Source organism: Plecotus auritus, assembly GCF_963455305.1.
Source record: "Plecotus auritus genome assembly, chromosome: 2".
Classification (NCBI taxonomy): Eukaryota; Metazoa; Chordata; class Mammalia; order Chiroptera; family Vespertilionidae; genus Plecotus; species Plecotus auritus.
The window spans coordinates 220,899,373-220,912,241 of NC_137771.1; the positions used below are offsets into that span (position 1 = coordinate 220,899,373).

General features: G+C 57.4%; 1 protein-coding gene across 4 annotated transcripts; it reads left to right on the forward strand.

The window, feature by feature from the left end:
• Positions 1–4,396: 4,396 nt before the first annotated feature.
• Positions 4,397–12,495, forward strand: CFAP410 (cilia and flagella associated protein 410). Of its 4 annotated transcripts, none has more exons than XR_013959922.1 (7): positions 4,397–4,574; positions 7,460–7,506; positions 8,425–8,654; positions 9,529–9,700; positions 10,364–10,454; positions 11,151–11,349; positions 11,656–12,490. XR_013959922.1 is itself a non-coding variant. In XM_080655949.1 (7 exons), the coding sequence occupies exons 1-7, from the start codon at positions 4,485–4,487 to the stop codon at positions 11,280–11,282; spliced, it is 768 nt and encodes a 255-aa protein (XP_080512075.1). In that variant the 5' UTR covers positions 4,416–4,484; the 3' UTR covers positions 11,283–12,490. The 4 variants fall into 4 exon arrangements, 3 of the variants coding, with proteins under 3 accessions (XP_080512076.1, XP_080512074.1, XP_080512075.1); XM_080655949.1 differs by adding an exon at positions 6,060–6,078 and having other exon boundaries at positions 4,416–4,561; positions 11,151–12,490; XM_080655950.1 differs by having other exon boundaries at positions 11,151–12,495.
• Positions 12,496–12,869: the final 374 nt, after the last annotated feature.

The window sequence follows — 12,869 nt, forward strand, 5'->3', positions numbered from 1 at the left end:
GCTTCATGCTGGGGACACCATCATTTTTCTTCATCTCTAAAGTCAACAACAGGTCCCTTGCATTCCAGAACCATCTTATCACCAAAGACTTCCCGTGAAATGCAAAAGTAAACGGAGCCAAGGCGCTGCCCAGGGGAGGTGGCATGGAGACTGAGGACACTCTCCTTGCTGCATGCCTGCTCAGGACGCTCGAACAGGGGGCATGTTTCCATAGCAACAGTTCTGACCATGGAGCTGGAAATGACCCCTCACCTGTGTAATCTCTCTGGACACTGAATAAAATCAGTAAGTGCAGGTCACTCTTCTCTTCTAAAAGTCTGTTCCGGGTCTGGATGCAGGTGTGAGCCTGTCGACAGTCCGCTGTGTTCCTGACCTCTCAGCACCAGCCTCAAGGTTCTTGGAGGAGGTCACCTCTGATACCCTCCCTGCCAGGCACCATGCCCAGCTCCCCATGTCTGCAGGCAAGACCCAATGTGGCACGGAACCTCACCCCCTGTTCGTTGTGAGAAAGCTGTGGCTCAGGGAAACTAAAGAACTTGCCCAGGGACCACCAAGGGGACCCGCCCTCTCTGTCCCTCCCCCTGCCTACCTCCTCACTCACTCTGGGAGGCCCTGCGATGAAAGTAAAGACCCAACTTGGAAGACCCCACTCAGGGTGTCAGAGACGGCAGCCCAGCCCACAGCTTGATTTCATGGGAGGCCTGAGCCAGGCCACCGAGCCCGGGTGCTCCCAGACTCCCACCCCTCAGAAACTGAGATGATAAATGTCCGTTGCCCTGAGCTGCTAAGTCTGAGGCAGTTTGTGATACAGTCACCTGTACAGCTGGAAAGATGAGATGCTGTGGCCTGAACTAGGTCACCTTGGATGGGGAGTGTGGATGGAGCAAACTGGAGGCCCAGGGCAGGTCGATGGGGCGGGGGGGGCATTGTGTGGTCAGAACACCTTTGCCAGCGGGGCCCGAGTGGAGCCCTCTCCCGGCACCAGCACCCCTGGTGTGACCGCTAGCAACACCCTTCCCACCACTGTAACCCCCGGGAGTGTTGGACCCGCCCACCTGCCGAGAGCAGAGTTCTCACTTCAGCAGCTCCAGGCTGTGTCCCACCACGCAGGCCAGGCGGCCCACGGCGCTGTGCACACTGAGCCACAGGGGCCTGCCTTTGTGCTCCTACCAGTGACTGGCAGAGGGCATGCCCTCGGGCAGCAGAGAGGAGAGCAGGCCCCTTCCCTGCGTCCATGTCACCCCTGCTGGAGCAGCACCATCACCAAAACTGCACAGCAGCCAGAACCCTGCAGGCCATCTGGCAGCAGGAAGCGCCTTCCATCTCCATGGTCCCAAAGTCTTCAAAGAGCCAGTAAGGAGGAGCCGCAATAGGGATACGCACAGGAAATGCTGGTTGGGAGGCGTGGGGGTGCCAGGCAGGTGTGGGCACGTGGCGTAGGCAGAAATGAAGCTCATGGCTCAGCTAAATTAGAACTGGACTCAGACAGCACGGCCTGTAGAGATGCCAAATTACTTTTTTTTTTTTTTTTAAGAGAGAGAGCAGAGACCATGAGGGCCACAGTGACAAGCCCAGAGCACCGCCCATGTGGGAATTCTATGAACGGGACCACCAGAGTGACCACTGGGAGGGGAAAATCACTGGAATATGCAGTCTGAGGAGGGGACACGAGGAAAGGGCGTGGGGATCACCTTTCCCAGGGTGACCAGAAGCAGCCGCGGTTTCCCCTTCTTCCTGGATGTTCCTTGGGGTCTCCTCCACTCTCGGGCCAGCAGTCGACATTGCACAGCCTGCCACAGCCACAGGTTCCAGGTGGCATGGGACCCAAGCCAGGCCACTCTCCAAACTTCCACCTGACTCACTGGGAGAAAGCATTCTTTCTGCTGGACTCGCTGTTAGAGTACGGTCTGGACGGAGGGTGTGGAGAACCCGGATGTGGCCATCGGAGGGGTCAGGGTGGATAGAGGCCCAGCCTGATCATGAAGACGGAGACTCTAGATCAAGCCATGCTTGAAGCTGCACCCTTGGCTTCTGTTATATGGGCAGATGTTTCGGTTTTGGTTTAAGGAAGTTTGGTTGCACTTCTGTCTCTCGGGGTTCATTGTGGGGAGCAAAACCCCTATGAGAATTATGAAATACAAAATATATTCTAGTAATTTGACTTTACACAACTGTGGGAGGAGCTAGGGACTTCGACATTCAAAAGAAGTTGGAAAAGGGGGTCACTGAGCAGTACCCCCAGGCAGAGCTGCTGTTGGGAAGAAGGACATATGCCACAGGGAAGACCTTATCACCCATCTCATCCGTCTCCCGTATCTGACCAGGATGGCCTTCAGGGAGCTATGGCCACGCCCCTCTCCCACCTTCCAAAGCCCAGGCGTTTCTCTTTGGGACAAGTCCTCCTGGAGCCACACAGGGGAGGAGTCCTGGGAAAGGAGCAGTGACACCACCCACACCACTGCACTCGTACTTTCTGTGCAGAGTCCTCACTTCACAAACGTCACCTGCGTCACCAGGGCCTCCAACTAAGTCACACCCAGCCACCTTCTCAACCAGCCCATGTGAGCAATTCTGTGTCTCCCTCCTCCCCTCTGTGAGGAGGCCTGACAGGAGCCTGGCCCCCGCTTCAGCCGAGAAGAGGAGCAGATGTGTCCTGCCAGGTGCCCAGGCCACCTGGACTCAGGGAAGTGGTCCCTGCTCCCTGGTGATTGCTCTGTGCTGGAAAATCACATACCCTGAATTCGAGCCCTTGACCCACTCTGAGCAGACCTATGGGTTCTCCACACCCCTCTCCCTCACCCCCATCACCTATGCAAAACCCTCCAGGCGCAGTCCTCTCCCAGGGAGGCCCACCCCTTTGGGCACTGCCAAGGGACAGGGGCAGATGCCACTTCTCATGATTGCCAAGGCTAGGGAGTTGGGGCCCGGACCAAAGCCCTCCCTGGAATGGCTTGCCCCAAACCTGACTGGTCCCTTCGCCTGGGCCACACCAGTCCATGTACAAGGAGGAGGGGCCCTCTCAGGCAGGGGGGCAAGCCTGGGACCAACAACCCTAAAGCCTTTTTCTCATCAGCTGCCAACTCAATGGCACCTGTCACAACGCCTGACACCCTATCACACGCCTGCTCGGCCTCCCCCAGAACCAACTCCTGCACATGCTTGCTCTCTTCGTCGGCCAGCAGCATCCTTATCTATACCTGGAACAGTGGGTGCTTCTGCACCACCTCCTGGTCCAGCCTGCTCTCCGCAGTTCCTGGCAGCCCCTGCTTTGTCCCTGTCACTTGGTGTGGTTTCCCAGTTGGGACAGCCAGAGACCCTCTGCAAGCGCCTACAGCCTGGGCCTGCCAGAGGCTTCCCACCCTCTATGTGTGGTGGAGCACAGCATCAGTACCTTTCTTAGCTCAAGCCTCATTAGTCAGATGGTTCTCTGCCTGCTTGCCAGGTAAGAACTTGGAACGCACTGCTCTGAGCTGCTCTATTCTCCAAAAACTTATACTGACCCAACAACCACTCATCCCCACCTGAGCATGGCATCCTTCCTCATTCTCCAGCCTCCAGGCCATCATATACCCGGACCATTTCCTCCCTGTGCTGGACCCACAGGGCCTCTGCAGGCCACCACCAAAACCTTGGCTCTCTGTGACTGCAGGCTTACAAGAGCCATCCTCTCCTACAGATACCTGGGGCAGGTCCCCAAGAAGCCAAGACTAAAGCCAATGTCTGTTTGAAAGCTTTGACTGGCAGGCCAAAGCCAGGAGAGGGACCTAGTGGGAAAGAGGTTTCAGAGTTTGGTCTGGTCATCCCTAACTCATCTGAGATCCCAAAAGCCTGTCTTAATGTAACTTGCAGCCCAGGTAACCTTGAATTTCTAAAAGGTTTAAGTACTTGTGAGGTTTCTGCTAGGGCTGGCCCCACGTCTTTGGCACCCACCTCGTTTCCTGAAATGCTGAAAGGGAGGGAGAAAGGAAATCAACACACCCTAGGACTGTCCTGCATTCCTTATTAATTTCAACAGTATAAATTGTTGTAATTCAGGACAGTTAAGAGAGCATCGCGTCTAGTGCTCGGGGCTGGGACTGGAGCTGAAGGCTGGGGCTCGGGACTGGAGGCTCCGTTGGGGGTGGAGAGGTTTGGGGACTCAGGACGGAGGAATCAGAGGTTGGGGTTAAGTTCAGGGCTGGGGACTGGGACTTGGGGCTGAAGGAGGGTTGCCAGCTCGGGTCGCCGCAAAATGACGTCAGAGCCCCGCGTTCCCACACCGCGCCTGCGCAGGACCGGGCGCTGAGCCCGAGGGGCGGGAGAAGATGGCTCCACTGCGCTGACGCGGCCCCGCCCCCTCACCGGAAGGCCAATGGACTCGCAGGACCCGCCCCTGACGACGCGGGCCCCGCCCCCTGGAGACGCGCCGCGGCGGAGCCAAATCCTCCAGGATAGCGGGCAGGTCCGGGCCGGGCTGGTGGCTGGGGTCCCGGCGACCCATCGCCATGAAGCTAACGCGCCAGATGGTTCTGTCCCGGGCCAAGGCCTCGGAGCTGCATAGCGTGAAAAAGCTCAACTGCTGGTGAGGCCCAGAAGCCGGGGACCTCCCCGCTGCCCACACCCCTGCCCTGGAGTGGGGACTCTGTCTGCCACCCCCTCCCCGGGATTGGGGCCTCCCTCTCGGCACCTCCGCCCTAGAATGGGGCACTCCGCCTGGCACCTCCGCCCTGGGTTGGGGCTTCCCCGCTCGGCACCTCCGCGGTGAGATGGGGCTCCCAGCCCCACAGCTCTGCTGTGGGGCGGAGCCGAGAAGGGCCTCTTAAAGGAGCCGGTTGGCGTGGATGAGGGCGCCTCCAGCCTTTAGGCCTCCTGTCCCAGACTGGCCTTCCGGGTCCCAAGGGCCCACAGCCTCTGGGAGGGGCTGCCACAAGCTCAGGTGGCATTGGCTAAGGTCATTCCAGAATTCTCACACACCCCACCCTTCCCAGTGGTGGTGTTTCAGACCCAGGCTCCAAACCTGCTATCCTTGCTGGAAACAATTGGAATTACCTAGAGGACTGTTAAGGGGCTTCTCCATAGCTTTAGTGGGACAGCTGGCTCCCTCTGTGGACGGTCTTGTTTCTGACATTGCCAGTCATTGGGAACCAAGTCTGCTAACAAGGTGGGAGATTAAGGTGATTAAAACCATTTCTAGGAGAAAGTAAGAGAATTGAGACTCTTCAGCAGTGATTTAGCAGTCCTTTCTGTCACTGAGTCCTCTGGGAGAGGAGCTGTCCCCAGGTGACTCACTGTCTGGGAGGTGACGATATAGGTGCTATGGGGTCAGTGCAGGCTCCAAGGGAGGGTGGTCTGACTGGGCCAAGGCAGGACCAGAAGCGCTTCATGAACTCCTGAAAGAGTTACAGGTGTTCACCAGGGACTCAGAGGGAGGCTTCACACGTGACTGTGAACTGGACAGTTCCGGTGGGAGTCGGACGCTCAGCCAAGAGCCTTCCTCCCGCTGGTGCCAGAACACTGACCGCAGTGTAGGAGCTCTGCTTGTTCATTAAAAAGCTCTTCTTGCTCCGGCACATGTGCTACTTTGGCCACAACATCCTGTCATTCCTTTTCAATAATGCACGTCCTTGTTCTGCATGGGGTGGTCATGCTTTCCTTTAAGCAGGAGAAACAACAACTCTACCTCAGGCTTTCTAAAGTGTTTCATAAGTTGCATGCTTAGCCTTTGAACTTGGCCTCTGTTGAAGATGCCCTTGCTTGTTTACATCGCGAGGGAAATGATCCTCTGCCACAGCCTTGAGAGTGAGTCGATCTTGTGTCCTGCAAATGGGACAGCCTCCACTGCTCCTCCGTCTGAGCAGCTGCCCTCAGGCACCAGGTCTGTGCCCTGTGCTTTTGTTGACTATCCACCATGAAACGAGTTTTGACACCTTTGTCAGTTGTCTAGGCAAGCTTTTACTCCATCATTGGAATCATGGGATCTTAGAATTTGTAAGCATTTATTGTTAATTTTTTGAGTTGTTTCTAATTTTGTTTAATTAACCTTGAACAAAATTAACATACATATATCTTTCTTTTCCCAGGGGCAGCCGCCTCACAGATGTAAGTATTTAATGCTGATCCCCGATCCCAGAGTTGTAGCCTCTTCCACAAGGGAATGGTTAGGCTGCAGAACTGCACCACTCAACTCAGGCCGTAGTCTGGTGCTTTGTTCATTTAGCAGTTGTTGTAAGGCAGAACCACTAATAAAAAGTGACATTCTCTAGCACCCACGTTTATTTTAAATTCCTTTAAAGGTTTGCTTTAAACACGCCGTTGAGAGGCTTCTGTGTCCATGCGGGTCTCACAGAAGAGGGAGCAGATCCCAGTGCAGTCCTGCTCGGACCTAGGGAGGAACCCGGGGCCTGGGGGTCTCTGTGGGTTCCTGGACTTCAGTCACCGAGGAGGAGGTTCCTCACTTCAGCTTCTGCTCTTGGGCATGTCCAGCTTCACGCTCCCCCACCAATGGCAGAAGAGATGGGGTGGGGGTGGGGGTGAGGGCAGTACACTGAGCTGAGTGAGCTGTGAGTCTGTGAATAGATTTCTTCTTTTCTTTCTCACCCCTAGAATGAATGCCTCCAACTTGCACAGAGTTTGAGTGCCAGTCATTCTGTTCTTATCTACTTTTGTAACTTGAACTGTGCCTTTCCTTAAAAACAAAGTTTGAATGTTGCTGAGCCACTGGGCTGTCCAGAAAAGCTGATTCCACCTCAGGCAATAGCTGAAGAGCTGCATATTTAGTAGAAAGCGCACACACACACACACACACACACACACACACACGAAACCCATCACCATTGCAGCAGAAGACAAATCCATTGCACTATGAAGCATCCTAACCAGACATGAACTTGCTGTGGTCAGGGACCATCTGGCTTCATGCCCAGTGAATGGCAGACACTTAGACACTTGGCGGCTGCACCACTCAACAACCTGACAGGTTAGGGAGCTTGATGGACCCACCTGAGCCTCTTGCTGCCCTTTCCCACTGAATCAACAGTGTTGATACCATCGAGATCCCGTTTTCAATTCTGTCTCCCTTTTGGGCCAGCTGTGTTGGCGAGAAGGGGCGTCACTGCTTTTCCTGTAGGTCAGGGACAGCGAGAAGGAAGGTTCTCTGTCCAGCTCCCTGATGCCCTTGGAGGGCTTCTAAAGTTCAGACTGCTCTGTCTTGGCTTCCGGTAGTGTTTGATGGCAAGGCTGTTTGAAAGCTTGAGAGAGAACACGTGTTTCTCCTCCAGGCTGAGGGAATATCTAGGCTGCAGGGTGGGGTGGAATGCAGAACCCACATGCTCTTGCATAGTTGGTGCCAGGTGAGAGGGAAGCCACTCTACTAAGGCCCTGGAGGTGGAGTTGACTGTGGCTCCAATCTGTTGGGCTGCTAGACGTGATGCCACAAGGCCAGAGCCAGCAGTGTTTGCAACCACATTCTTTTCCTCCCTAGATCTCCATATGCCGGGAGATGCCCAGCCTGGAAGTGATCACCCTCAGGTACCTGAATGCCTGCTGTCACTCTGAGTCACGGGGGCTTGAAAGAGGAGGGGAACCTAGATGACCCGAAAACCCCAGGAAAATATGGGAGGGCCGCTGGCTCCTTGGCTCCGCCCGAGCTCCACCCTCCTTTCTGGCCTTCTCCCTGCTGCGTCCCTGCCCACCCTCTCTGCAGGTCAGTGGGTACAGCCCCCCAGTGATGAGCAGCCACCCTCACGGTGGCCACATCTGCCCCCAACAGCCCCCGGCGCCCCAGCCTTTTCTGACGCGGTTCTATCACTCCTGGGAACTCTGCCAGTTTCTCTGTATCACATGCTCTGTCATCGATGACTTACCTCTTTTTGCATCATTGGCGTTTTAACAGACTAAGGAAACCCTGTGTGAACTAAATTCTATCATTGGGGTTCCAGGCAGCTGGGGAGCTTGGAGGATGTGCCCCAAATGCCCCCCAGGGCTGCAGCTAATGCTGGGGATCCCTGCTGCTCGATGCTGGAGTGCTTTCTGCAGGTTCCCCTGTGTAAACCTGACAGGGAAGACAGACTCCCCCTGTATGGCAGCTCAGAAGGTTCTGGAACTATAGGCCCTGGGTCCATGCAGGCTCCTGTGACTTAACTTCCTGATCACAGGGCTGGCCACCCTATTTGTCCCTCCCTTGCCCTCTACTCGTCCTTTGCGCCTTCCTCGGTCACCTGGTGGATGCCTGTGCTGCCCACTGCGCTCACTGCACCCCATCCCTGGCCCAAGCCTCTTTGGTTGGTGCCTTCTCGCGGGATGAATGAGCGAAAAATGGGCTACAGCTGTGCCCAGGCTAAGTCCTAGCTCTCGCACCTGGGGCAAGGTTCAGACCCCTGTGCCTCAGTTTCCCTCTCTGTAATACAAGATAATATCAGACAGATGCTCACAGTGCTGTCTCTGTAGTGTCAACAGCGTGTCGACCCTGGAGCCCGTGAGCCGATGCCAGCAGCTGAGCGAGCTTTACCTGCGGAGGAACCACATTGCCAGCCTGAGCGAGCTCTCCCACCTGAAGGGTCTGCCGCGCCTGCGGGTGCTGTGGCTGGCCGAGAACCCGTGCTGCGGTGCCGACCCCCACCTCTACCGCATGACCGTCCTGCGCAACCTGCCCAACCTACAGAAGCTGGACAACCAGAGTAGGTGTCTACGCCGAGCACGCCCAGCGCGGCCTCCCTCCTCTGCCCTTTCTGCAAAACCCTGACCTCTCTGGTCCTCCCAGACACCTCCTCCTCTAGAGTCTCCCAGAAGGACCCCCGGGCTTATCCCTGTGATCCAATCCATTACGGGGTGCAGCCCCACATGCAGAGCGCAGGATCTCCGGTGAACCTCACACAACTTGTCTGCCCCACTGCCGACACGCACTGGGTTGCCACACACTCACCCACATATATGTCAGGTGCCCTGGCATATATGTGAGGTCTGGGTGGGCCGAATGGTGTCAGTGCTGATCCAAGGGGACCCACGGTGGTAATGCCCCTGAGCTCCCCGCTTTGGCTTACCTGGTGTTGGCCTCTACCTGCTGGCGGTGTGGAGTTTCACCTGCACCTCCATGGCCCACAGCAAGCCTCTGCCCTGTGCCAAGGGCGCCTTGTGCTCTGCCTCCGGTTCTGCCCGTTCCGGGGCTGGACCCTTTTCTGGGCTGTCCGCCTTCTCTGTGTGCTGGCTCCTAATCCTGTCTTATGTGCAGTTATTTTCTCCCAGATGAACAATTTTAATATAAATAAACTCCAGGGCAATTAAGTCGAATGGAATAAATGCAGTGCATGCTGTTTCTTTTTAAATTTTAATTTGAGGTTTTTTTTAATGAGTATTTGCTTTTGGGAAGTGCTGAAAGTCAGGTTCAAAAGCAGTCACTGGCCATCTGCCATGTGTCCAGCTCATGCGCGGGCTGGGGCATGGCTGTTGGGGTGGACAGACACCTCTTCTCTAAGGCAGACTGCTGCGTGCCGCGCCATGGGGCCTGCATGCAGGGCGGCTGCTCTGATGCTTTTCCCCTCCTTCCCCTCGAAGCTGTGACTGAGGAGGAGCTGTCCCGGGCATTGATGGAGGGAGAGGAGGTCACGGCCCCCAGCAGAGAGGGCACGGGGAACGGCAGGCCCGAGCTGTCCTACGCCCTGAGTGCCATGAACGCCGCTGCCGAGACCCAAGGGGACGCGCTGAGCTACGGCGAGGAGGAGGCGAGGTGCGCAGGGGGTCTGTCCGGGTTCGCCCTCTTGAGGAGAGTCAGCAGCCATGTCTCCCATCTCTGGGGAGGGAGGGGAGCGAATTGCCCTGGGTGTTCTTTCTCACCTGCCCTCATGGCCCGGAGAATGCTCCAGGCACAGCGAGTGCACGCGAAACCAGCCCTTCCCGGGTGGCCTGGAGGTGGGACTCGGTGAAGGGGATTAGTGGGCGCCAGGGGCCAGCTGGGAGAGGGAGTGCCAGCTGGAGGAGCCTCCAGGGCAGCAGAGGGGCCTCGGAGGGCAGCGCTCTGATTGTCATGGACGTTGTAGAGACGGTGGTTTCCCGCGGGCTGCCAGGCTCCATGCACAGCAGACGAAGCACTGTCTCGCGCATCATTGGTGGTTTAGCCCCCACCCTTGACCCGGGGCAGGAGCCTGAGTACAGCAGGGTAGCCCCCCGGGAATCCGAGAGAAATGGGTGCTGGAGCACCTTCCCACCCTCCAGTCGGGTGCTGCTGTCCCTCCAGAAGTGATGGCACATGGTGGGCATTTGGCTTCGTACTGGTGGGTGGGAGAGCCACTGTCAGGCATCTCTTCCTCACTTTGGTCTGGGCTCTGGGAACTGACTCTGCAGAAACGGGCTGAGCTGCTCAGCCCCCACGCACTGTTGTCACCCCCACCAGCCTACAGGGACAGCTCGGCCTGAAGCCCCCTGCCCGGGACCGGTTTCCTTCCTTCCCACAGAGGGAGGCTGTGAGCAGCCGCAAGAACAGGGTAAGCGTGAAGGGTGGCCGTTGGCTGCCTCTGCCCAGGGTGTGAAATTTGTGGTGGGAGTGGGACGGGGGCTGGAGACACCACAGGGACTAACAAAGCCAGGCTCCAGGTGCGGGTCTGAATGGGGGCTCCATAGAGTCCCATTGTATCCTCTGAGCACACAGTCTCACAGCGCAGTGTGCTGAGCCCACGGCCATTCCTATGGGCATCTCATAGGAGGAATCAGCTCACATAGTCCCACGTGTGCAAAATATCCCCACATCTTCATAGCAGACATGGCAAAGTTTCCCTGCTTGAAGGCAGGTAAAAACTGAGGACAGACACATTGACACACACATGCATCACACATGTTTGAGCACGTGTTATTGAGTCGCTGTTGGCCACTTCTGATTCCTGCTCGACCACTGACCAGCTGTGTGACTGAGGGCCAGTTACTCAGCCACTCTGGGCTTCCAGACTGTGAGCATGAGAGGAGATGGCATGCAGGGAGCACCCAAGGCAGTGAGCGCCACCCCAGAACTGCAGCTGGGACCTTAGGCTGCACGAGTCTCCATCTAGCCATGTGGTTGGTTGGTTGCATGGAAGGCCGATCCCCCATGATGTGGCATGCTGCTGGCCAGGGCCCTGGGCTCGTTATGGTGTGGGCAGCCTGGCCTTGCCGGGTATGGCACTCAGCCAGTAACTCTGTGCCCCCAGAACAACGTCCTGACTGCCATCCTCCTGCTGCTTCGGGACTTGGACACTGAGGGGCTGGAGGCCGTGCACCAGACCGTGGTCAGCAGGCTGCAGGCTCAGCACAGACAGGAGCTGCAGGAGGACATGGAGTGACCCAGCGGGGACCCCGCACTGCGGGACCTTCTGCTGAAGTCGCAGCATCTTCCCGAGCACACGGGAGGTGAGGCTGATTGCCACAGCCATGGTCGCTGCTGGATCCTAGGCCGAGTCCCAGCACCTGGGGCTTGGTCCTCAGGAAGCCTCAGCCCACCCTGGAAGGCCGCGCTCTCACTTCGGTGGCACCTGGAGAGGGCAGGAGGGGCGTCAGGCGCTGGCTGGGCAGACCCCGCTCCCTCGCCCACCTGTGCGGGACGCCCTTCTCCCTAATAAACATTTTCCGAAGCCCAGCCTGGAAGCAGGTTTCCTATGATAGGCAACGCCTTGGCATTCTTTGTGAAGGTGAGAGTGGCTCGCGCATTTCCTGCAGGCCGTCTCTGACTCGGTCATGGGGTGCATTTCTGGGCTGAGGAGCCTTCCAGAATTATGGCCTCCTTGCAGACAGACGCCCTCCTCAGAGTCACATCAGCAGCGGGTTTGTGCGGACCCTGTGACAGGCCTTGGAGGGACAGGCCTGCGCGTCTCCTTGGGGATCCAGATGCGGCCACAGGTGGAGTCGCTGTGCGGGTAGGACAGCCTCTGGGAACTGCATCTAACACGTGTTCTTCCTCTGGGAAGAGTGGCAGGCCTTTCCCTGATGCACAGTATAGGGGGGGTGGCCTTCCTGGTGCCTCCAAAAGCTGAGGAGGCCTCTCCGTGGAAGGGGAGCAGTATGACCCCCTCCCCCCCTGCCCCAGCCATTAGAGACAAGCCCGTTCTTGCTGCTGTTGAAACGACTGGACTGGAGAGGGAGACAGGCTCTTCTGCTGCCCCTTCCCCCGCCCCCCTTTGGGGAGGGGCTGTCTGCATCCTGAGAGCTGAGCTGCCAGCTTGTGTGAGAGCCACACAAACCAGAGGCCAGAACCACGTGACAGCCAGCGAGGGCGGGACGGCGTCTGGAAGACCTCGGCTTTCCTTGCTGAGGCTGCGCCGTGGGCCCGCTCTCTTCAAGCCGCTGAAGACCTCCAAGCTCGGACTGGGGAGACCAAGCAGAGGCGGTGCCTCTTCTGTGGCTCTTTTGTAGTTTGTTGGGACCAGGGGTGAGCTCTGAGCAGTGGGAGACAAGGGGTCACTGCGTGGGGCCGTCTGGGAAGGTGGCTGCAGGGCCCGTGCGTGTGCCTTCTCATTATGGGATGTTGCTCTCAATAAATCTGTGCCTTGGTTAGAACAGGCTGGGTGTGGTTCTGTTGCATTATGAACATCCTCTTGTCCCCTGTTCACACCAACGTCCCTCACAACCTGGTGCCTTTCACTCGGGGACCCTGGAATGGGACTCGTCAGGATGAGCTGCTTGCCTCAGCCCTCAGCCCTTTGCTCTTCACCACCCCCCACCATGGACCACGCCAGAGCAGAGGCTGCCAGCTCACTGGGCCCCACTCCCTGCCACCCTCCCACTCGGTGGCCTTCGGAGCCCTCGTGCTGGACCCGGGGCAGCACGTTTACCCATGGCCTCTGTTCTTCAACAGGGCGCCTGGCAGCCCCCACCCTGAATTCCAGCACCCTGAAAGCAGGGATTTCGAGCCCAGCAGGCCTTGGCATACACCC